We start from the raw sequence: 25224 nt of genomic DNA, 5'->3' as shown, positions 1-25224 counted from the left end.
CTATGATTGGTCTCTAGTGCCCTCTATTGGCTATTTAGTCTAAAGCAGCATCTTGATTCTTAAATACAATGTTCCTTGCAGTGTTATTTACCAAAAGAAGAAATATTAGAGATTTTGAAATTATGATGAAAGGTGATAAAAACTGATGGGGACTTTGTTTTTAGTAGGAAGACAGTTAAAATAATTTCAGCAAGGTGCTACTGGTGGTGTGTACATTGGCAGCATATATACTAAAATTGTAGTGATACAGAGATCATCAGCGTGACCCTCGTGCAAGAATAACATGCACCTTTGTGAAGCGCTTCATATATATATCTATGTAAATATGCCTGGGGGTCTCGGGGTTGGGTAAGGGTTTTGAGAAGTATCTCTATAACATTTTGTTTGCTATAACATGCACATAATGTCGTACACTGTATTTTCAGAAAATCGACCTTTCTGATGAGAAGCAGCCTGAGTCAGGCTGGTTTTTGAGCATTTTTATGCAGCAAAGCCTCAAGAATAGCAGCCACCCCAGTAGGCAGTAGCAGCTGCTGTTTTTCCATAGGGTGGCTGCTACATGTGATGTAAAGGAAATGAAAGGAAATGACTGTTACTCATTAAAGCGATTTCATTCAGCTACGTGGGAAATCAGAGGCAGAAAAGTCATCATAGAAAATGAAGCAGCGATTATACATAATGGGGCATCTTCAGAGGTGGCTAGTTTGTCCCCTCCCTGCCCTCCAAATAACAAAGAAGCTGCCTTTGGGTTCTGTCATCCAGGAAAAGGGGTGGTAGATTGGATTTATTGTTTAGCATAACTAGTGGTCTAAACCTGAATACATTTTAGTAAGCAAGCACACCTGTCACTAGTTTGAGGTCTAAAGAAGGCCTCACTTTGTGTAAATTAGTACTTACAATGACTTTTCTGGCAATAAGGGAAATATGTTCACCTTTCAAGGGTAGAAGTCTATTTCCATTTCCTTCTGGGGAATCTTCCTTTAAAATGTTCCTAAATTATCAATTCAGTGGGTTGCATTTTGAAAACCTCCTCACCTATTTGGGTTAAAAATAGTATTTTAAAATTTTGGTGTTATATGAAACTGCAGAGATTGTTCACAAACAACTTAGTTCAACCATTTATTTGCTTTTGGTATATTTTGCTCTTGCAGTTTTCTCTAAGAAAGTGTAGAAATTAATAATATGAAGCAATGTTAACTGCTGTGCATTTCATGAGAGGAATAAGCTATTATGTAGTCTCCCTTCTCCCCCCAATAAAAAAGCCTTTCATCAAAAACTGACATCCTAAATGAAGGAAATAATTGTACAGCTTATTTATTAGTGTGTCAAACTTAAAATGTAATGGTTTCATATTTCAGGATGAAAAGTGTGTTGTGATTCATGGTTGCCAGTGACAAAATAGACAGCTCTTTTATATTATTACCGCATCGATTGCCTGCTGATATGCCACTGTACTTTTTGGTTCTCTTCTGTTCTCTTCCTATGCAATAGCTCCCTCTACTTGAAAATACTGGTGTAATTATAGCTTAACAGTATTTTATTAGTGAGCTCCCTGGACTCTTTTTTACTTTTAATCCTCTTCATAAATATGTGGTGTTATACATCAGAGCATGTAAGAAAATTTTGAAGAGTCTCTTGGCTCGGGGGTAGAAAGGCAAGGTTAGTTGCAAAAACCAAGATAAGTTACATTTGAAGACATTCTTCAAGGAATTAGCTGTGTAGCCTTTGTTGATTTAAATATGGCATATTTGGTTAAAATTCCATGCAGTACTTTGAAAATGAACCCTGATGTCTGAAACACAAAGGCATAGAAAACTGGATCAGAAAACTTCAAAAGAATCATCAGCCACTTCAAACAGACATAGCCAGGAACTTGGCAAATTCTTACTTTGCTAATTCCAAAGTTTTATAATTCCCACACAAAACCTAGCAGTTTTTCTCTACTTTCTCTGGAAGGGTTTAAGAGAGGCTAGAGTAGTAGAATCTCAGGTTACAATATCTTGCCTTGTGCAACAGCATGTGTGTAATGAAATAATGGGAGAAGCATAGAGAAACCAATGTGAATGCTGCTGTGTTTGGAATGTCATTATTTTTTCTCTCCCTTGCTAGGTTAAAAGTTCTGTAATAGTGCTGTACACCTCCACCGTTAAGACAAATTAAGAGACTCTGCTCAATCATAAGATGGCCATATGAATATTTCTTTCTTCTCAATTTACTACTCTTTGTTTCCCATTTCTTCTGACCATTACGATGCAGAGCAAGCTGCAGAGTGAGGTGGTCAAGAGTAAGGACTTAAGAGCTAGGCTGTCTGGTTGGATCCTGGCTCTGCCACGTATACGCTGGGCAATATTGGCTAGTTCCCTTAACTTTCTGAGCCTCGGTTTCCTTATCTGTAAAACACAGACAATAAATCTGCCTACATCCTGGAGATGTAAGGATTAGATAAATTAGTGATTGTCAAGCCCAACATATAGTAAGTGCTATATATCAGTTTGTTAAATAAATTAAAAAACAATAGTGGAGATATAAATTGTTTTTTTTTAACCAGGTGTATTGAATGTCAATGTTGTCCTCAGTGTTTAATATCAAGAAATACGGGGTCCTCCCAATGGGTGAAAGATCTGTACATTGCTTTTGTTCATAAATTCATATTTAACTATGTATTGGAATAGTTGTGACCTAAGGGCACTGTATCATAATTTTAGGTCACATTATTTATAAATATACTTTTTAAAATACAGTGGAATCTTCCATGGTTTCCATGTCTTTTCTGGATTTGTGTGATTTTATAGGATTCTGTACTACTGTGAAGGTATAAGAACGGAGTATCATTTCCCATTTTATATTTATGATTACGTTCATGCTTTTCTTGGAGCTTACTTATGACTCTGGAGGAGTAACAGACAGGCTTATCTTGGGTCCGTTATCTTGAGAATGTCAGAGAATCTTGCCCAACTGTTCCCAGACCTCTTATGGTCCAACCAAATATCAATCACCAAAAATTTTAACAGGAAGTCTATATATTTTGGGCACTCAGACATGCCACTGAAATTGTTAAGATTATATTTTCACCTTGATACAACCTGATATTTGCATGATGTTTTATTTATTTATTTTTTGGGACAGGGTCTTGCTGTGTCACCACAGCTCTGCAGTGAGTTCTGAACCACAGCTCACTGCAGCCTTGACCTCCTGGGCTGAAGCAATCCTTCCACCTCAGCAACCCCTGCTCCACCCCCCAGGTAGCTTGGACTACAAACACACACCACCACACCTGGCTAATTTTTGTATATTTTGCAGAGATGGGATTTTGTCATGTTATCCAGGCTGGTCTTGAACTCCTGGGCTCAAGTGATCCTCCTGCCTCCCAAAGCGCTGGGATTACAGGCATGAGCCACTGCACCTGGCCTTTCAATTTTTTTAATTAAAAAAACTTTTTCTAGCAAGAAGGTCTTGCTATATTGCCTAGGCTAATCTCAAACTCCTGCGCTCAAACAATCCTCCCACCTCAGCCTCCCAAGAAGCTGGGATGGTACAGAGGTGTACAACCATACCTGACTTAGAGTGAGATTTTAGTTTATTTTTACCTGTTTAGAAGATTATCACCAGAGTGCCAGACACATGAAGTAGGTGGTCAAATAAGATTCATCAGTCAACTCAAGCTGTCCTAAGGCTGCATATTTATTTTCAGTGCATGGACTCATCTTTCTTCTTTGCTCGATTCATAGGACCCTTTAGATTCTACAAGATCAGTGATTGTGATCCGCTCCCTGGTAGCAGATGGTGTAGCAGAAAGAAGTGGGGGACTATTACCTGGAGACCGCCTGGTCTCAGTCAATGAATACTGTTTGGACAACACCTCACTTGCTGAAGCTGTGGAAATACTGAAAGCTGTGCCGCCAGGCATAGTACGCCTTGGCATCTGTAAGCCGTTGGTGGTGAGTGTTGTATTTTGTTAATATAGGAAGTAATAATAGTGCAACAGTTAAAAACACGGATTTTGGAGACACATATACCTGGCCAAGAATTTCTGTTTTACATTTACTATGTGTGTGACCTTGAGCAGTTTTCTTAATGTCCTTGACTTACAATATCAGAAAAAATAATGTCTACCTCATAGGGTTTTGGGATTTAAAGGTTATATTCATTAAGTACATAGCATATTATTACATAAATACTAGCTGCTAATGTTGCTAGTTCTACTACTACCACTCTTACTGCTATTTTCATCTTCATGCTTTTAGCACAGACTTCTAAGCTCTCAGCACATTTCTTATGTGTAAATTATTATTATTATTATTATTTTAGAGACAGAGTCTCTGTCATCCAGGCTGGAGTTCAGTGGCACGATCTCTACTCACTGCAACCTCTGCTTCCTGTGTTCAAGCGATTCTCATGCCTCAGCCTGTCAAGTAGCTGGGATTAATGGCATGTGCCACCGTGCCTGGCTACTAATTTTTTGTATTTTTAGTAGAGATAGGATTTCACCATGTTGGCCAGGCTGGTCTTGAACTCCGGAGCTCAGGCAATCTGCCTGCCTTGGCCTCCCAAAGTGCTTTTTTAGGGACATGAGGCACTGCACCTGGCTATTCTTATATGTAAATTAAAGTAAGTGTCCTTTTTAACTTTCGTTTGGGACTGATGTCAAGATGGTATGATAAGTTGAAATCCTTGTGACTCTAGCATTTTAACCGTTTAACCGTGAGAGTTTAATCTGCTTTTCTCTCCATCAAAGCACCTTGTAACTCTAGTATCAAGAACCCCTATACTGTCAAACCATCTTGAAGTCATCTTGTTGCTTTATCTTACAGTCAGGGGTTACTGCTTATGACTGAAGGCTACGTTACAGTTACAGTGCTCTGGAGGCCTCTAATGCAAAAAACAAAGCGCCATCATCACCACCAACAGAAACTTAATGATGATGATTTTCAGCCAGTTTATTATTATTTAAGTGCTTACTAAATGTCAGTCATTCTTTTAAGCCCTTTACACTTATTAACTATTAACTAAATTAATCCTCACAGCAACTTTAAGAATAGTCCTTTTGTTACCCTCATTACAGATGAATCAATCGAGGCACAGAGAATTGAGTAACTTACCCAAGGTCTTATAACTAGTAAGGGACAGAGTTGTAATGTGCACTCAGCAGGGCACCTTCACACCCTGTGCTCTTAGCCACAGTGCTGTACATGCCTGTATTACTATGTTGTCACTTGCCTAGTTTGTATACAACATGTCTGGAACAGATAGCTTGGTTGTAATAAATTGTTAGTCTGGATTTCTAGAAACCTGGGCTCTGCCCCCAGCTTTGCTGTGAGTTAGCCCAGTAGGTTTCAAACTTAAAGATATGTAATATATATAAGCATCACCCGAGAGATAGTTAAAATGCAGTTTCCCAGGTTCTACTCCCAGAGGTTCTCATTTAGTAATTCTGATACGCTCTTCAGGAATCTGCTTCTTTAATGGGCCACCTATGTAATTCTGATGCAGAATTTTATACTTTGAGAAACATCATACTAGTAATTTGGTCAATAGGTATATCACTTCTCTGAGCCTATTTTTTTTCATCTTTGAAAAGACTGAACAAGACTAGAGAATTCCTAAGGTTTTTTTTTTTTTTTTTTTTTTTTTTTTTTTTTTGAGACGGAGTCTCGCTCTGTCACCCAGGCTGGAGTGCAGTGGCCGGATCTCAGCTCACTGCAAGCTCCGCCTCCCGGGTTTACGCCATTCTCCTGCCTCAGCCTCCTCAGTAGCTATTTTTTAACTCCAGTTCTTTAATCTATGAAATATTTTAACTTAACATACAAAAAACATACTATAAGTGCTCATATGTATAGACAGATGGATAGGTAAATATAGATAGATGTGTTCATTGTATTAGGCTGTTCTTGCATTGCTATGAAGGAATACCTGAGACTGGGCAATTTGTAAGAAAGAGGTTTAATTAGTTCACAGTTCTATAAGCTGTACAGGAAGCACGGTGGCATCTGCTTCTGGGGAGGACTCTGGGAGCTTTTACTCATGGCAGAAGACAAAGCGGGAGCAGGCACTCACATGGCAAAAGCAGGAGTGAGAGAGAGTTGGAATGGGGTGGGGGATGCCACAGAGCTACGCTTTTTTTTCTTTTTGGAGACAGAGTCTCACTCCGTTGTCTAGGCTGGAGTGCAATGGTGCAATCTCGGCTCACTGCAACCTCCTCTTGTTAATCCTATTTTACAGATCCATAGTCAGGGTAGAGCAGAAAGACTGTAAATATATAATGGTGATTAGAACAAATTATTTGTATTAAGTCTTGTATTTATATATATATGGTATGTATATATCTATACACTTCATGTTATATATTTTCATCTTAACTCTTTTCTAAAAAGAGGCTTAAAACCTACGTGACAGGTTGATAAGTGCAGCCTCAAATATACCAGACCCCAAAAATGAATGAAATGACTTATTGTTATTATTTAATATAACAATAGAGACGGGTCTCTCCATGTTGCCCAGGCTGGTCTTGAACTCCTGGGCTGAAGTGATGATTCTGCCTCAGCCTCCCAAAGTGCTGGAATTACAGATGTGAGCCACCATGCACTGGCTGAAATGACTTTAAAAACTGCATTATAGCTTCAGAAATAATGGAACAGAACTGACAATAAAACTTTTGAGCCAGACAGCTATGGGTTTTTGCTTAGTTATGTGGTTTGCAAGGCTGCGTGTCCTTGTGCCAGTTATTCAACCTCATCAGCTCCCACTTCACTCATCTGTAAGATGAGGTGGCTCACGCCTGTAGTGCCAGCACTTTGGGAGGCAGAGGCAGGCAGATCACCTGGGAGATCAGGAGTTTGAGACCAGCCTGGCCAACATGGCGAAACCTCGTGTCTACTAAAAATACAAAAACATTGGCAAGCAAAGTGGTGCTCGCCTGCAGTCCCAGCTATTTCGGAGGCTGTGGCAGGAGAATCACTTGAACCAGGGCAGTGGAGGTTGCAGTGAGCCAAGATTGCACCACTGCACTCCAGTTTGGGTGACACAGCGAGACTCCGTCTCAATTTAAAAAAAGAGATGAGGATTGCATGGCATGGTAATTGTGAATACAGGCTCTAGTACCAGACAGCCAGGGTTGAAATTTTGGTATATGTAATGTTTGGCAAATTACTGTGTCCACTTTTGCTCACCAGCAAAATAGGATTAATAAGAAGACCCATGTCTTAGAGTATATATTAATGTATTAATTAATATATTTAATATATTTACAGTACTTAAATTTGTGCCTGGTACTTAGTTATATATACAAGGTCTATTCCTGGGAAAGTGATTTTTCTTTAAGAAATACTTTAAAAAGTTTGGGAAGCTCTGACTTGAATATGGAGTTCTTTTTAATTATTAAAGAAAGTTTGTTCTAATGAAACAATTTGAATAAATTTTGTGTTGTGTGTTTGCTGTTAATGGAAAGATGAGAATCTGAACAGTTTGAAACCAAGATATTTTCTTTCTTTTTTTTTTACACGAATGAATCTTTTTTCTTTTCTTTTTTCTTTCTTTCTTTTACTTTAAGTTCTGGGATGTGTGTGCAGAAAGTGCAGTTTTGTTACATAGGTATACATGTGCCATGGTGATTTGCTGCACTTAACCCATCATCTAGGTTTTAAGCCCCACATGCATTAGGTATTTGTCCTAATGCTCTCCCTCCCCTTGCCCCTCACCCCACAATATTTTCTTATTTATAAATAAATGTGGTTTATATTTTCAGGAAGATAATAAAGAAGAAGAAAGTTGTTATATTTTACATTCAAGCAGTAATGAAGACACGACTGAACTTTCAGGAACAATTCATGATATAAATTCATCTTTAATACTCGAAGCTCCCAAGGTATTTAGTAAATTTATTTCCCATTTGAATGATTTGCTATGAGCTGAAATTTCTATGTAGAAAAAATACAAAAGAAAATAAGACAAAAGCTTGTCCTTATCCTTTGGCTAAATAGATATAAATAAAGACATAAAGAAGACAAAAACTTGTCCCCATCCCTTGGCTAAATAGATAAATGAACTAATCCTCCTTTCTCTCTCCCTCTCTCTTATTTGAGATGGGATCTCCCTCTGTCACCCAGGCTGGAATGCAGTGGTGGGATCTGGGATCACTGTAACCTCTGCCTCCCGGGGTCAAGTGATCCTCCCACCTCAGCCTCCTGAGTAGCTGAGACCACAGACATGTGCTACCACGTCTAGCTAATTTTTTGTATTTTTGGTAAAGATGGAGTTTTATCATGTTGCCCAGGCTGGTCTTGAACCCCTGAGCTCAAGCAGTCTGCCTGCCCCAGCCTCCCAGAGTGCTGGCATTACAGGCATGAGCCATGGCGCCTGGCCTCATTGTATATATACATATATATGTATATATACACACATATATATATGTATGTATGTATATATACACACCCACACACACATATATATATTTTTTTTTACAGACTTTCACTCTGTCACCCAAGTTGGAGTATAGTGGTGTGATCTCAGCTCACTGCAACCTCTGCCTCCCAGGTTCAAGTGATTCTCCTGCCTCAGCCTCCTGAGTAGCTGGGACTACAGGTGTGCACCACCACATCTGGCTAATTTTTGTATTTTTAATAGAGACAGGGTTTTGCCATGTTGGCCAGGCTGGTCTCGAACTCCTGACCTCAGGTAATCCGCCCACCTCGGCCTGCCAAAGTGCTGAGATTACAGACCTGAGCCACCACGCCCGGCCTATTTTTTTAAAACTAAATTCTTTCCTTCCGTATCACATTGCCTGTCTAAATGATAAAGGCAAGATGTAAAGCATTTTGAAAGAACAAACATACACTAATGTATTCCTAAAATTTTGGATGGTAGAACATATTGTTGAAAATAGACCTACATTTAAAATGCTATAAAAATGGAACCACACAAAAAATATTCATATTGAATACTTTCTAAAGAAGAGTTATTTAGTCAAACCCTACCTTATGCTTTAATTTTAGAAAATGTATTTTGAAGCTTTCCTTTTTTATTCTTAAAAGGAATTATACTTATGTTGCTCTTTGCAGTTAGAGTATGGTTTTGCTTTACTTGATAACAACTGTCTAGTGATATTCTTTGCATAATATGTAGACAGTGTCTCAAGATGATATGTGTTTCTGTAATGTCTATTGTATTTCTTAGTGCAGACGTTTAAAAAAAATTTCATAATCATATGATGTGTTCAAATACATCCTCTAACCACATTAAAGAAAAAACACAGGTTGCAGTATTTTTTTTTTTGAGATGGTGTCTTGCTCTATTGTCCAGGCTGGAGTGCAGTAGTGTGATCATAGCTCACTGCAGCATCCATCTCCTTGGCTCAAGCAATTCTTTGCCTCAGCCTCCCAAGTAGCTGGCACCACAGGTGCCAAAAAAAAATTTTTTTTTTTTTATAGACAGGGTCTCACTATGTTGCCCAGCCTGGTCTTGAACTGTTATACTCAAGGGATCCTCCTGCTTTGGCCTCCCAAAGTGCTGGGATTACAGGCATGAGCCATCATGCCCGACCCTACTGTATGTATTTAAAAGCTTCCCTACTATTATGTTTAGCTGCAAGGAGAAGGCGATAGAAAAGAATAGATTTATTCCAGGAATTTACACTTGGTAGTAATGAATAGGACTTAAAATAGGAAAGCTATTTGATCTCTTAGAAAGAACTGGACCTCATTATGCCCAGCACCCAGAGGTTCCCCAGAGATAGGTCATGGTCTGAGCAAATCTATATATCAGGTTTTAGCCAGGAACCCACACAGTTTCTGCACATTTAGTTTCAGTTGTATGCACTAGCTCTTCTGATTAGTGAAATATAAATTAATTTTAAAATACTGTATTCTCTGAACAATGAGATCACTTGGACTCAGGAAGGGGAACATCACACACTGGGGCCTATCATGGGGAGGGGGGAGGGGGGAGGGGGGAGGGATTGCATTGGGAGTTATACCTGATGTAAATGACGAGTTGATGGGTGCTGACGAGTTGATGGGTGCAGCACAGCAACATGGCACAAGTATACATATGTAACAAACCTGCACGTTATGCACATGTACCCTAGAACTTAAAGTATAATAATTAAAAAAAAAAATACTGTATTCATTCCTTCATATTATATATTTTCAACACAGATGAAAAATAAGATTTGTTAATTTTTATTATTATAAAAGAGTCATACTCAAAGTGGAGACATACTCCCCATGTCTTTAGTTTATAGAGAATGTTTTCTGAACATTCAGATAGTTATAATTTCTTTTGGGTTATTGAAGCTTGAAAATCCTGACCTTTTAAGTCTTTTCTTTCTTACATAATAGTTTGAAGTGTATGTATACTTATGTACTACTTTTTATGGGTTAAATATTTAGTATAAGAGTTTAACAAAATTCCTACTTCTAGTGGAGAATTGTCAGGTGGTTAATGTATAATGAACGTTTTAGCAAAATCATTCACCTTGCCAAGGGCAGATTTCTGCCTCATAATTTACTGTTTGTCTCTCTTCTGGGTTGAGGATTGTGGAGGTAAGCTTGTGTTTCTCCATGTTTGCTGTGGAGAGCTATGCATGTTAGCTGTGCCTTGGCATAGGCAGTCACGCCAGCATTTGAAAATTTTCCAGTTTATCTGTATAGTGCAGCTTCAGGACAGGCGTAACTTCACATTTTTTGCATCTTTTATTTATAGGGATTTAGAGATGAACCATATTTTAAAGAAGAACTTGTGGATGAACCATTTCTAGATCTGGGGAAGTCTTTCCATTCCCAACAAAAAGAGATAGAGCAAAGCAAGGAGACCTGGGAGATGCATGAATTTCTGACTCCTAGATTGCAGGAAATGGATGAAGAAAGAGAAATGCTTGTTGATGAAGAATATGAGTTATATCAAGATCCCTCTCAGTCCATGGAGTTGTATCCCTTGTCACACATTCAAGAGGCCACTCCTGTGCCCTCCCTGAAGGAACTTCACTTTGGTACACAGTGGTTGCATGATAATGAACCATCCGAATCTCAAGAGGCAAGATCCGGGAGGAATATCTATTCCCAGGAGGCACAGCCGTATGGCTATTGCCCTGAAAATGTGGTAAGAAATTAGAACAGATATCCACACCTCCCCTTCTGCTCTCCTCACCTGTCTGTGTCTCTGTCTAACTCATGTCACTTCAATTTTGTTTGTTTTTAAATGAGCCTTTCCATAGGTCATCACTGTTTACAAGGTGTGTCATCCAGTGTCTAGCTATAAGTGTAAGCTCGTCTTTTCTGTATTTCACATTTTCTCATGGGGGTCAATAAGCTGCAGTTGCCTTGCTGTTGTTGTAGGGTTTTTTTGCTTTGCTTTTTTAGTGATGTTTTTTTCAATTTCTCATTTCAGAGGAGAGTTCTTTTAACATTTGTAATTAAAAAAAAAAAATTCCCTAGGGAAACACAGCTGTATATTTTTTACACAGTTTATTTATCAGGCAAAATCAAGGCCAATTCAGTACATACATATTGTTGTTTATATCTTGGTCACCCACTTTGTTCTCTGTGTTATGTATGATGCTAAAGCACTCAACTCTAGAAAATTATCTTTACACTTGAGATACTATTTATTTATAATTTGGTGGGAAAGCATTGTAATATATATATAATTTTCTTTCTTTCTTTTTTTTTTTTTTTTTTTTTTGAGACAGAGCCTCTCTCTGTCACCCAGGCTGCAATGCAGTGGCACATTCATGGCTCACTGCAGCCTCACCTCCCAGGCTCCATGAATCCTCTTACCTCGGCTTCCTGAGCTGCTGGGACCACAGGCATGCACCACCATGCCTGGCTAGTTTTTTTTTTCTTTCTTTCCTTTTTTTGTAGAGATGGAGTTTTGCCATGTTGCCCAGGCTGCTCTTGAACTCCTGGGGCCAAGCATCTCCCATCTCCCATCTCGGCCTCCCAAAGTTCTGGGATTACAGGCAGGAACCATTGTGCCCAGTGAAGAGCATTATATTTTAATAGATTTGCCTTTGCTATTATATTTTTATTTTTAATAAAATTATAGTAATAAACTTTATTTTTAATAAAATTATAGTCAGGCGGTCACTAATTGGAATCCTTCATTAAGGACTTTAAAATATATATATATTTTTTTTTTAATTTCCTGCCCCAAATTAACTTTTAGGCAAATGGAAACAGACTTACTTATGGGGATGTTTTTAAAAAGACAGCTTAGTAATATGTTCAGATGCAGCGTGGTGCTCTCCTCTCTGAGGTTGGCACCTTTCCTGTTGTGACATGCAAAGTGTGGCTTCATGTGTTCTCTCAGTGGGCAGATAGAGGGTGTTTCTGCCCTTGCCTCCCTTAGACATTTCCTCACTTTGCCCCTCGTGCAAATGCTGGTGGCTTCCTCTCTTGGACAAGGTGCTGTGCTGGTTGTATTTATGTGACCCTGGAGGATTCACTATTATAGAGGACCCTGGGCAATGTACCAGAGAACAGATGTTTTTGGAATATGTGGATGATGCCTGGTTGCCTCTGGAAAGAGGTCACATGGAATCTGGTGTGCTCCGTTGACGTTGGTACTTTCTATATTTGCCAGTGCCTCTCATATCTGTCAGTGCTTAACGCCAAACAGCATACATATTCAGTTATGTGAAGCAAATTGGAAAGATTACTGAATATTCATAAAAATTCCCTTGTTCTGTTTTCTTCTATTAAAAGATAATTTTCTATGTACCCAAATAAAAGGCAACCTGAAATACCAGTTCATATGTAAACTTTGAAGGCTATAGATGAAATGGTCAAATGTATACTTACAATATTTACTTTATAAGTTTAGTTAAACAGTCAGTTTGAAAACCTGTAAGATGTTAATTTTTTTTTGCCTATTCTCATATTTAATTATATAATTTTATTTGAATTCTTCAGTGCATATTTAATGTCAATATCTACATTATCACTGGAATCACTTTTTGATCATTTAACACAGCTTTCCAAATATATCGTCTTCATTTCTAACTAGGTTGTTTGAGATATAGCAATTTTTGAATCTGTACTGTCACTCAAAATTTTATTCTTATCTCAAGTGTCATTTGCATAACATTAAGTTTAAAAAAAATCCCTCTCATAAGTTTATATTGATGTTCTTCACAATATAACTGTTACTGGAAAGAGGTCCCGATCCAGATGCCAAGAGAGGGTTCCCAGACCTCGCACAAGAAAAAATTTGAGCGAATCCATAGAGTAAAGTGAAAGCAAGTTTATTAGAAAAGTAAAGGAATAGAAGAATGGCTACTCCACAGATAGAGCAGCCCTGAGTGCTACTGGTTGCCCACTTTTGTAGTGATTTTTTGATTATATGCTAAATAAGGAGTGGATTATTCATGCCTCCCTTTTTAGACCATATCGGGTAACTTCCTGATGTTGCCATTGCAGTTGTAAACTGTCATGGCGCTGGTGGGAGTGTAGCAGTGAGGACGACCAGAGGTCACTCGTCACCATCTTGGTTTTGGTGGATTTTGACCAGCTTCTTTACTGCAACCTGTTTTATCAGCAAGGTCTTTATGACCTGTATCTTGTGCCAACATCCTGTCTCATCCTGTGACTTAGAATGCCTTAACCATCTGGGAAAGCAGCCCAGTAGGTCTCAGCCTCATTTTACCCAGTGCTGTTCAAGATGGAGTTGCTCTGGTTCAAGCGCCTCTGACATAACCACTTACTCTATTATCTGTTAAAGTGTTCTTTAAGAGGCTTTTTTAAAACAATAGTCAGTGCTTATAATTCGAAGAATGAATAGCCTGATTACTAAATCTATGTTAAATTTTCTAACTTCCCTCTTTTTATTTCTCATTACTGATTCAGCAATAGCCATTCTCTTCCATAAAAAGTAAATTTTCTGTTTACGGAAATAAAAGGCAACCTGAAATATCAGTTTATTTTAATGTATATACTTTTAAGGCTATAAATGAAACAGTCTAATGTATATTTATAATATTTGCTCTGGAAGTTTACTTAACATTCATATTTTTTTTTTTTTTTTTGAGACGGAGTCTCGCTCTGTCGCCCAGGCTGGAGTGCAGTGGCCGGATCTCAGCTCACTGCAAGCTCCGCCTCCTGGGTTTACGCCATTCTCCTGCCTCAGCCTCCCGAGTAGCTGGGACTACAGGCACCTGCCACCTCGCCCGGCTAGTTTTTTGTATTTTTTTTAGTAGAGACAGGGTTTCACCGTGTTAGCCAGGATGGTCTCGATCTCCTGACCTCGTGATCCGCCCGTCTCGGCCTCCCAAAGTGCTGGGATTACAGGCTTGAGCCACCGCGCCCGGCCAACATTCATATTTTAAAATCTATAAAAATGGTTGTTGTTGTTGTTGTTGTTTTTGTTTTGTTTTGTTTTGTTTGCCAATTCTCATGTAGGCTGTAAAGGTAACCTCTATAGGCTCCCAAACCGGCATTGAGTAAGACTATTTCAGCCCTAATGTTTCTTGCCTAAACAGTATTTTATTTTCTTTAAATCATTATATGTGCTTTCTTAGGGTATTGGCTCTTTTTCTCCCTTCCACAGTGATGAACACTTACACCCACTGATCAGGACGGGCTTGAATCTTTGTTTGCCCTCCTTGTATTGCTAATGGACTCTTGTGATAATTTATTTAATGATATTATCTAATATTATAAACTCTGAGATTTTAAAAACGCATTCAAATCTTACAAATATGGAATTCCCAATACTCTTCTAGAGGGTGCTCTCCCAAAGGATGAAGGAACATTATTATTTCTGTCTTGGTTGTAATATTCATTTGGGGCTGTAGATGTCAGCTGTATTTGTGGAGGGCAACTGGTACCTAACTACTTCGAACTTTATCTTTCTCTTCCACCCTCATACTTCATTTTAGCTGAAGAGTAAAAACACTAAAAGTCTGTAGATCTCTTTTTTGTTTGTTTTATTTTTTTAGTTATAGTAAAATACACGCAACACACAATTTACCATTTTAATCATTTTTAGGTGTATAGTTCAGTGGCATTAAGTACATGTACATTTTTGTGTAAACGTGGCCACCATGTCGCTACAGATCTTCTTATCATCCCACGCTGAAACTCTACTCATTAAACAATAATTGATCTTTCTTCTCTCTCCCTATCCCCTGCCAACCAACCACTGTTTTATGTTCTGTCTCTAAGAATTTGACTATACTAAAGTGACTGAAAAAAGTGGAATGGTACAATAGTTTTCTTTTGTGTCTGGCTCTTTCACGTAGTGTAATGTCTTTAAGAGTCATCCATGTTGTAGAATATGTCAGAATTTCCTCCCTTTTTAAAGTTGAATATGCCAGGCATGGTGGCTCATGCCTGTAATCCCAGCACTTTGGGAGGCCAAGGTAGGTGGATGACTTGAGGTCATGAATTTGAAACCAGCCTGGCCAACATGGCAAAACCCCATCTCTACTAAAAATAGAAAAATTAGCCAGGGATGATGGCACACACCTGTGGTTCCAGCTACTCCGGAGGCTGAGCCAGGAAAATCGTTTCAACCTGGGAGGCAGGGGTTGCATTGAACCGAGATTGTGCCACTGCACTCCAGCCTGGGCAACAGAGAGAGACTCCATCTCAAAAAAAAAAAAAAAAAAGTTGAATAAAATATTTCCTTATAGGCATATGTCAGAGAAAAAACTTTTCCTCTACCCTCTATGTTGTGCCTGGGAGAGTGCAAATTAAACTGACAGAAAGCATTAACGGGAGAAAAAAGGTTTATTTATATGCATATGAATGCAACAAAAGAAGCAGCAAGCTCACCAAGTGATTAAAGTTAAAGCTTACATACATAACTTATGGGGAAAGGGAGGATGGAGAAAAAGCTTCTATGAGAAGAGCAACTAGGTTTGTTTAGGAAAGACAAATGGGTTTTTAGGAGAACAAATTGGAGATAACATTTTTGATTATGTTGATAATTTTGTTATGTTGATAATTTTTTAAATGCAGGTGCCACTGATCCTTCTCTTTGCTTGTTGCCATTCCTCAAGAGGGCATTTATATAATAGGCTTACTCTCAGTCTTCCTGGGGGTCGACTCACCTCAAGAGGCAATGTTTGATGGCCTCATTTCCTAGAACTTGCTGCTTAGTCACATAAGGGAAACTCTGAGAGGGCTTTTTTCTGCATCTGTTAAATCTAAAATATCTTCAGTTTATAATAATCCTCGTACTGAAGCCAGATAGTTCCCTGACCTACTTGACACCTTGTGACAGAGGTGCCCCATTTACTCAGCCCACCGCTCTCCTCGAGGGAGGGAGTGTGTGAGCAAACAAGGTGAGAACTAGAGTACATGCATGCTGGAACCAGCTGACTGCTTAGGTGTGGGCAAGGGTAAACTCCACTCACTCAGACCTGCAGCGTTCACCCCCTGTGGGAGGGGAGCGCTCAGGTGAGCGGGTGCAGGAGCCAGGGCAAGCGCTTTTGGGCACTGGCAGGAGCAAATTCTATGCAGGCCCAGTGGCAGCATCTAGGGGAGGTGCCTGTGACCTCCAAAGCCCCAAAGGGCATGTTACAGTGCTCTTTTAGCTCTGCCATCTGCAGATGGCTTAAGTGTTAACAGTTCAGTTGGCCCTTGGCCTTTTCACGTGAGGCAACTGCCCTCTCCCAGTGAGGGCAAAGGGCCAGTGTAACAGCCTTTTGTATCACACTTGTGGCTCCTGAGTTCTTTCTGGTATCCAGGAAAAATGAGGCTGCACGAACGAATTGAAGGATGGTAAATGTGGGGATTTTATTGCCAATAAAGTGGCTCTCAGTGGGAAGGGGAGCTGCAAAGGAGATGGAGAGGTGGGTAGGTAATCTTCCCCAAAGTCCAGCCGTCTCTGGCTGGATTCTTCTCCAAAGTTACACTGTCAGACTGTCCCTCTAAAGTCAAGCCGCTTCTCTCTGATGTCTAGCTGTAGTCCCTGACATCCAGCTGCTTCTCCTCTATGCCAGCTGAATCTAGGGTCTTTATAGGCACAGGATGGGACGGGGTGAGGGCATGGGTGGTTTAGGAAAAGGTAACATTTGAGCAGGAAAACAAGGATAGAAGTTCTCACTTTGGGCCATGGTTTTAGGCTTGAGAGTGGGGTTTTGTCAGGGACCTGCCCTTAAATTTCTCTGCCTCCTGTCACTATCAACACCAACTCTGAGGTTCCTGTAGGTCCCCACCATATATACCATATTTTGTTTTTCCATTCATCTGTTGATGGATATTGAGGTTGTTTCTACCTTTGGCCATTGCGAATAATGCTGTTATGAACATTGGGATATAAATATCTGTTGAAATCCCTGCTTTCAGTTCTTTTTAGTATATACTCAGCAGTGGAATTGCTGGATCATATGCTAATGCTATATTTAATTTTTGGGGAGCTATACTGTTTTCTACAGCAAGCAGCTGCTCCAGTTTATATTTCCATTAGCAAAGCACGAGGTTTCAAATTTCTCCACAGTCTCTCCAACACTTGTTTGCTGGCTTTGTGTTTGTTTCTTAGGAGTATAAAGTGCTATTTTATATTTTGTTTTGCATTACCCTAACAATTAGTGATATTGAGCATCCTTTCATGTGCTTATTTGGCCATCTTTATGTATTCCTTTGGAGAAATGTCTGTTCAAGTCCTTTGTCCATTTTTTAAAGATTTGTTGTTTTTTTGTTTTTGTTTTTTGCCTGAGGGTTATTTACCTAAGAATAATTCTATGTTCTTATTTTCTTCTCTTTTTAGAAAAAAAAATCTTCTCTATTAAAAACAAAACAAAAACAAACAAAAAACAGAAAAAAGAAATTCATGTTTATTTAATTTATTTTTTATTTTTTTTGAGACGGAGTTTCGCTCTTGTTGCCCAGGCTGGAGTGCAGTGGTGCAATCTTGGCTCACCACAACCTCTGCCTCCCAGGTTCAAGCGATTCTCCTGCCTCAGCCTCGCAAGTAGGTGGGATTACAGGCATGCGCCACCATGCCTGGATAATTTTATATATATATATAATCATATATATATAATATGTATATAATCATATATATATTTTATATATATATATATATTTTTTTTTTTTTTTTTTTGAGATGGAATCGCACTCTGTCACCCAGGCTGGAGTGCAGTGGTGTGATCTCAGCTCACTGCAACCTCCATCTCCGGGGTCCAAGCAATTCTTCTACCTCAGCCTTCCAAGTAGCTGGGATTATAGATACCCATCACCACGCCCAGCTAGTTTTTGCATTTTTTGGTAGAGATGAGGTTTCACCACATTGGCCAGGCTGGTCTCGGACTCCCAACCTCAGGTGATCCACCCGCCTCGGCCTCCCAAAGTGTGGGGATTACAGGCTTGAGCCACTGCTCCCAGCCAGAAATTCAGGTTTATAAAGATCTCACCTATCATACCCAATGTATTAAAATCCCAGATTTGGATATCAGTTTTCTTCTTCATTTACTACTAACAGAATTACCATTAACTGTTTAAAAAGTCCAAGTGGCCCCAAATTATAACCTTCTTCTTTTTAACTGTGCAGTTCCTTCCAACTCCTCACTCTTTTCTGTAAGAAGTTCTTGCTTATTTTATTCTAGGCATCTATGTAGTCAGATCCCCTTTCTTACCCCTATTTAATATTTGAGTCGAGTCCTGTGTTCCTTAGGCTCCATTAGGTATCTGATATAGTTACATACTTACCTGAGGTGAGCAAAAATCACCTGGTGGCCATCAAGCAGACCATCTGGAGGCAAACTCCTTAGCTGAGGAATTTAGATGTATAATGAAGAGAGCAAAGATCACCTGGTGGTCATCAAGCAGGCCATCCAGAGGCAAAACTCCTTATCTGAGGAATTTAGAAGCAATTAGACTTCCCTGTTATCTAAAGCCAGCATCTGGTTACCAGGTTGCTTTCCCAGAAATGTATAAGTAGCTAGAATTTCTGTATATCTCCTGAATGCATGCATATCAAAACTCATTGTGCAGCCTTTGCGGACATCAAGGCACCAACATGTCTACAAATGTAATCATCTATCATGACCTGCAAAACTAATAGGGTCCAAATTACCCTTAAGTTCCTGCTTTAAGGTCTACAAATACCCCTAAGGAAAATCCACGGAGGCCCACTCAGTCCTCTCTTGCTGAAGCGCCCCACTACAACGTTCTTTCTGTCTAAGAAAACTTGACTTTTTAAGCCTGTGCTGTTGTCAGTAAATTCTCTTTACTACCTGCGTGCCAATCACTTTCTGTTGCTGGGGCTCTGCCACCTTGCCCAGCATTACCAAATTCATATTCTACTTTGGAAAGCTGGAAGTATTTTGTATACCGGCTTATGAATGATCCTTCTCTTATCATTGAAGTCTGACCACTTTACAGAAAAAGTAGACCATCTTGTTTTCGAAATTCTAGCAATAAAGAATAGTGTAGTGTTAGTCACCTTAAATGAATTATGGTACATCCCTAAGGTGGCTATAAAATAGTCATTTAAATTTGTACTGATAAAATTTCTTATTTTTATTATTTATTTATTTATAGAGACAGGGTCTCACTCTTTTGCCCAGGCTGGAGTGTCATGATCACAGCTCACTCCAGCCTCAGCCTCCCAGGCTCAGGCTGTCCTCCCATCTCAGCCTCCTGAGTAGCTGGGACTGCAGGCACACACTGCCATGCCTGGCTAATTTTTGTAATGTTTTTGTAGAGATGGGGTTTCACCATGTTGACCAGCTTGTCTCAATCTCCTGGCTTCAAGTGATCTACCCATTTCGGCCTCCCAAAGTGCTGGGATTACAGGCATGAGCCACTGCACCTGGCCGTAAAATTTTTTAAAATATAAAAAGATACTTAAAGTGAAAATATGATGTTTTCTATCTTAGTCTGTTTGGCCTGCTATAACAAGATACCATTAACTGGGTAGCTTATAAACAAACAAACTTATTTCTCACAGTTATGAAGGCTGGGAAGTCCAAGATGAAGATGTCCACACATTTGGTGATGTTAGAGGCAGGAGGCGGACAAAGGCCTAGGCAGATAGGGAAGGGTCCCTGGAGAACCTCTGACCCCGCCCACAAGTGTTTACACCAGATGTTTTGTACAGATAAGGGAACTTGCACAGGGAGTTTGCCTAGGCATGCCCACAGCAGGCTGGAGACCCATGCACTCCACCCATGAATGGGGTGGAGCCACCAGGAATTTGTGTCTTATGCAGGGGAGGAGCCTGGCCTCTTCAGCTGGTGTGTGGTAGCCCAGGTATTCAATCTGGGATGTGAAAACCTGCTTGCAGGACCCCCTCTCTTTGCTGAGAGCTTTCTTTTTGCTTAAAAATTCCACCCTTCTCACTCTTCAGTGTGTCCGTGTGCCTAATTCTTCCTGATTGTGAGACAAGAACCCAGATTACCTGAGTTAAGGAGCAAAAAATTCTGCATCAGTGAGGGCCCCCTTTCTGGTTCATAAATGTCATCCTTTAGCTGTGTCCTCACAGGGTGGAAGAGTGGAATAAGCTCCTTTGGGCCCATTTTTTATTTATTTATTTATTTATTTATTTATTTTTGAGACAGTGTCTCTCTCTCTCTCTCTGTCACTCAGGTGGAGTGCAATGGCCTGTTCTGAGCTCACCGCAACTTCTGCCTCCCAGATTCAAGCAATTCTCCTCAGCCTCCTAGGTAGCTGGGATTATAGCCGTGCACCACCATGCCTGGCTAATTTTTGTATTTTTAGTAGAGACAGGGTTTCCCCATATTGGCTGGGCTGGTCTTGAATGCCTGGTTCAAGTGATCCACCTGCCTTGGTCTCCCAAAGTGTTGGGATTACAGGTGTGAGCCACCGCGCCTGGCCCCTGGGGCCTATTTTATAAAGGCACTACCAATCCCATTCATCAGGGCTCTGCCCTCATAACCCTATCACCCCACAAAAGTCCCCACCTCTAAATATCTTCACCTTGGGGGTTAGGATTTTAACATATGAATTTGCGGGGTCGGGGGGAACATAAATATTTTGGCATTCTGGAAGATTGTGACTTTGGAAAACCATAAAAGACATGTATATAAAAGCAAGATGGGAGGAAAGGTTTTAGGTTTGGGTAGCTAGGTATTCACCAGGCAGATAAGAGTGCTAACAAATGCTTAGAGATATGAAAATTTATCACATATTTTGGAGTCAGCAAGGAAGCTATTTATCTGTAGATATCAGTGCAACACAATCCAGGAGGCTGTGTGTATCTGCAATTGACCTTGCTTGACCTGATAGATCTTTTATTCCTCTACCTTGGTATATGTTTATTTAAATCCACTTATTAAGGCTTATAAAGCAGTTTTTTTGGTTAAAAATCTAGGACTGAATAAACAGATTTTGCTAGCCTATACTCTTGCAGATATTGTTACCAGAATTTGTTACTGCTTACCACAGTATAAACCATTACTTGAGAATGCCTGTTTGCAAGGCCAGTTTTCCACTATCATTATTACTTGGCTTGAACAACTGTACAGTAATACATTTTTTTTCATAAAGTACTAATGCATTTCTATTTTCCTTCCTCTCAAGATGAAAGAAAATTTTGTCATGGAGTCCCTACCATCTGTACCATCAACTGAAGGAAACAGTCAACAATGCAGATTTGATGACCTGGAAAATCTTAATTCATTAGCAAAAAGTAGTCTGGATTTAGGTTTGTGGCTTTTGTTTCTCATAAACACAAATTACATTATTCTGCAAGCTTTCATTTTTATGTTTGTATACATGAATTTTATATGTATTTTTATTCATTATGATGTTTTGAGTTTACATCTGCTTATTAATTAATCTGCTTCAGAATACCTGAAAGAATAAACAAGCCTCAGATTTCAACTTAGAATTTTCAGATTCTCTTTTCTGAGAGGGCTACATTTTCTCTGCCTCATGTTGCATTTTACTAGCAGTATGGATTGAAACTCAGACTAGAACCTTACGCCAAATCTGAAATAAGTTTCTACTAATATGTATTAAAATCTCTGATGCTCTTAAGTAATATTGCTAGCTCATTTAATGGGACTGTTAAATATTAATAAAGAGAGGCATATTTTAAACATTTATGAAACATTTTTATAGCCATATATTACAGTCAATTTTAGTACATTAATAACTTAGTTTCCATTAAAGAATTCTAAAAGTATAGTGCCTCGCCCTGCTGCCCCTCAATATCGATTCTTATATATGTTTGAAAACTTGACTTTAAAAAAGAATTTTTCTTCATCTAACACTAAAATATCGAATGTCATTATAAAATTGACATCCCTAGGGAGATTGTTAAATGCTTTCATAGCACTGGGATTTATAGAGCCATTGTTGAGGATTTATGCTGTCCTTCACTTGTTATGACTACTTATAAGTCTTTCTCTGTGTTGTATAGTAATATGTTGTAAGGGTAGAGAGGGCTATAGAAAGTGATGTAACAGTTTTATATGAGATTAGGATTCTATTAAGTAAATTCTAAAAAATTGAATACTTAAGGGTAAAAATTGCAGGCATCTCTGAGATGATAACATACAGTTTCCTGTGGGTCAAAACAGAGCACAGAAAAAAAAAGAAGACAGAGTATGAATACTTAATTTTAAATATCTAAGATTAGATGAATCTATCCAAGTTTTCGAGATCATGACTAGGAGAAAAGTGGGACTTACCAGAATAAAACTCTCCAGGTATATTGCTTTCTAAAATTCACCACATTTCTTGCAGTTCTCTATTAAATAGTTGGAGAAGATTTATAGCACATATGTTTCAGTAAATGAATAAATAGAACATATCTGTTTCATTACTATTAATACTAAAGCAAACTTAGCACCATTTTGGACCAGATGAGTCTTTCAGTGAGGGTGGGGTACCCTGTGCATTGTAGGATGCTTAGCAGCGTCCCTGTCCTCTAACCCTAGATGCCAGTGGCACACCCTCTCCCAGTCATGATGAAAATGAAAATGTCTCCAGATGTTGCCAAATGTATACTGTATAAACCACTGGTTTATACTGTCAAGATCAAAAGAAATAGACTAGCTATGTGGGCTGGTGTTGGGTGGAGGAGCAGTAGAATAAGAGGCAATCTTAGATTTATCTACAGAACAATGAATTTAGAAATAATTGTTGAGAACCTCTGCGTAAAGGGATATTCTTGACCTTTTGGTTAATCCAAAATTATATATCTTTAAAAAGCATATATGCTTCATAGGTTATGAAACTAAATATTTAAATTTGGATAATTAATAATGTCATTATTGACATTATTGCATTGAGTAATATACTTAGTGTTACAAGATTTTGGAAGATTTCAGACAGAAGGTAGTTCTGTTTCCCAGTCTTTGACTGCTCAAAGACTGGGTTATGCCATTTGCAAGTCCAAGGTGATTCTGTGTTATTGTCAAGACTCAGTGCACATGCTTACTTGCAGGCCTGTCTCTTACTACACACTAAGCTTCAGGGGAATAAGGACTGTATCTGATTATGTTCACATAGTAGGTGCTCGAGAAATATTTGTTGAATGAGAAAATGATGTACTGCTCACGTGGTTATTCAACAGCATATCAGCTCACTCCTTTTTTTTTTTTTTTTCCAGTTGCTAAGTTGTATAGTAACCCGATCTGTACTTTGGATTCTCCTTGCCTTTATTTTGTTATTCCATTCTTGCGTCTCACGAAATGTAGACCTTTAGAAAATTTCCGCCATTCCTCTCCTATAGGCATTAACTTCTGATATGGTTTGGCTCTGTGTCCCCACCCAAATCTCATGTTGAATTGTGATTCACAACATTGGGGAAGGGACTTGGTGGGAGGTGATAGTATCATGAGGGCAGATTTCCCCCATCTGTTCTCATGACAGTGAGTTAATTTTCAAGAGATCTGATGGTTTAACAGTGTGTGGCACGTCCTCCTTTGCGCACGCTCTCTCTCTCCTACTGCCATGTGAAGACATGCTTCCCCTTCACCCCTCTGCTATGATTGTAAGTTTCCTGAGGCCTTCCTAGCCATGCCTTCTGTACAGCCTCTGGAACTGTGAGTCAATTAAACATGTTTTCTTTGTAAATTACCCAGCCTCTGTACCCCTGTTATGACCATTACCTGACAACTACAGATGCCCTACAGGACTCAGTCTTTTTCATGGGCTCCTGGGTTTCTCTGTGCACTTGGTGGACAGCTCTGTAAAGTGTAACTGTGTGAAGTGCTGTGACAAGTGAGAAATGTGTGCCTGTGTACCAACAGGGTACATGGAGGAGGCAGTGGGGCAGAGGGCACAGGTAGCCTTTGTGTGGAGCAATTCATGAAGTTTTAAACTGCACCAATCTACGCAACTTAGTGGTGTAGTTTAATAGACTGCTTTTTCCAGTGTAGCTGGATGGGACATAGCTCTGTAAATAGAACCAGTTTTCTGTTCTGAAAACTCTGGTTTTAGGCAATTCCTGCCTGAGCTCCAGTCCTGTCCTGGTCCTTCCTCCTCAATGGGGGAGAGGCAGACATCAGCAAAGCTGGAACAGTGGGGCAGTGCTTTGATTGTTGTGTGGTAATGGACGCCCTAGTGGATGGGAGCAAAGGGGAGTATGGAGATTGGGGAAAGATAACTGAGACTTCCTTTAATCCCACCAAGCATGACAGTATTTTCACCCCATATCTACAACATTACCAACTGATTAGACCCTGATTCCAAAGTTTCTAGATGAAATGAAAAGCAGAAGTGGTAGTGAGTTTACTAGAAAATTTGTTCAAGATGAATGCATGGAAAGAGTTTCAGTGATGATTATAGGAAAAGTTTTAGGCTAGGTATGGTGGCTCATACCTATAATTCTAGCACTTTGTGAGGCCAAGGCAGGAGGATCACTTGAGCCCAGGAGTTCTAGACCAGCCTGGGCAACATAGGGAGACCCCATCTCTATTGAAAAAAAAAAAAAAGTTTTAAAAGAGTATCTGTATTGCTTAGTCAGAGGTCATTTGTGATTTTCTACTAAGGCAGGTACCCCAAATATACTATGAACTTATGGAATTATTTTTGTTTGTTTGTTTGAGATGGAGTCTGTCTCTGTCACCCGTGCTGGAGTGCAGTGGTGCAATCTCGGTGCACTGCAACCTCCACCTCCCAGGTTCAAGTGATTCTCCTGCCTCAGCCTCCTGAGTAGCTGGGATTTCAGGCATGTGCTACCACACCCAGCTAATTTTTTTGTATTTTTAGTAGAGATGGGGTTTCACCATGTTGGCCAGGCTGGTCTTGAACACCTGACCTCGTGATCCGCCCACGTCGGCCTCCCAAAGTGTTGGGATTACAGGCGTGAGCC

At 39.5% G+C, this 25224-nt stretch overlaps 1 protein-coding gene and 1 non-coding gene across 20 annotated transcripts in view; both read left to right on the top strand.

Annotated features, from left to right (window-relative positions):
• Positions 1 to 25224, top strand: part of PATJ (PATJ crumbs cell polarity complex component) — a 424482-nt gene that overhangs the window by 116171 nt on the left and 283087 nt on the right. For 15 of the 19 annotated variants that reach the window (XR_013401362.1, XR_013401361.1, XR_013401351.1 and 12 more), the window contains 4 exons: positions 3729 to 3938; positions 7742 to 7861; positions 10696 to 11091; positions 21480 to 21603. Coding sequence is in view for 16 of the 19 variants with exons in the window: in XM_077954991.1 (XP_077811117.1) it covers positions 3729 to 3938; positions 7742 to 7861; positions 10696 to 11091; positions 21480 to 21603 (850 nt within the window). In the remaining 3 variants the exon portion in view is untranslated. The remainder of the gene's footprint in view (positions 1 to 3728; positions 3939 to 7741; positions 7862 to 10695; positions 11092 to 21479; positions 21604 to 25224) is intronic. The other 4 variants (XM_077954993.1, XM_015141019.3, XM_077954938.1 and 1 more) reach the window with 1 other exon arrangement.
• LOC114674974 (U6 spliceosomal RNA) lies at positions 209 to 313 on the top strand. The gene has a single exon (XR_003726070.1). It is a non-coding gene; the product is annotated as a U6 spliceosomal RNA (small nuclear RNA).

The sequence above is a fragment of the Macaca mulatta genome, chromosome 1 (genome assembly GCF_049350105.2).
Source record: "Macaca mulatta isolate MMU2019108-1 chromosome 1, T2T-MMU8v2.0, whole genome shotgun sequence".
NCBI classification, from domain to species: domain Eukaryota; kingdom Metazoa; phylum Chordata; class Mammalia; order Primates; family Cercopithecidae; genus Macaca; species Macaca mulatta.
Note: the sequence above shows the minus strand (reverse complement) of the source record. Positions and strands in the feature narration are given on the sequence as shown.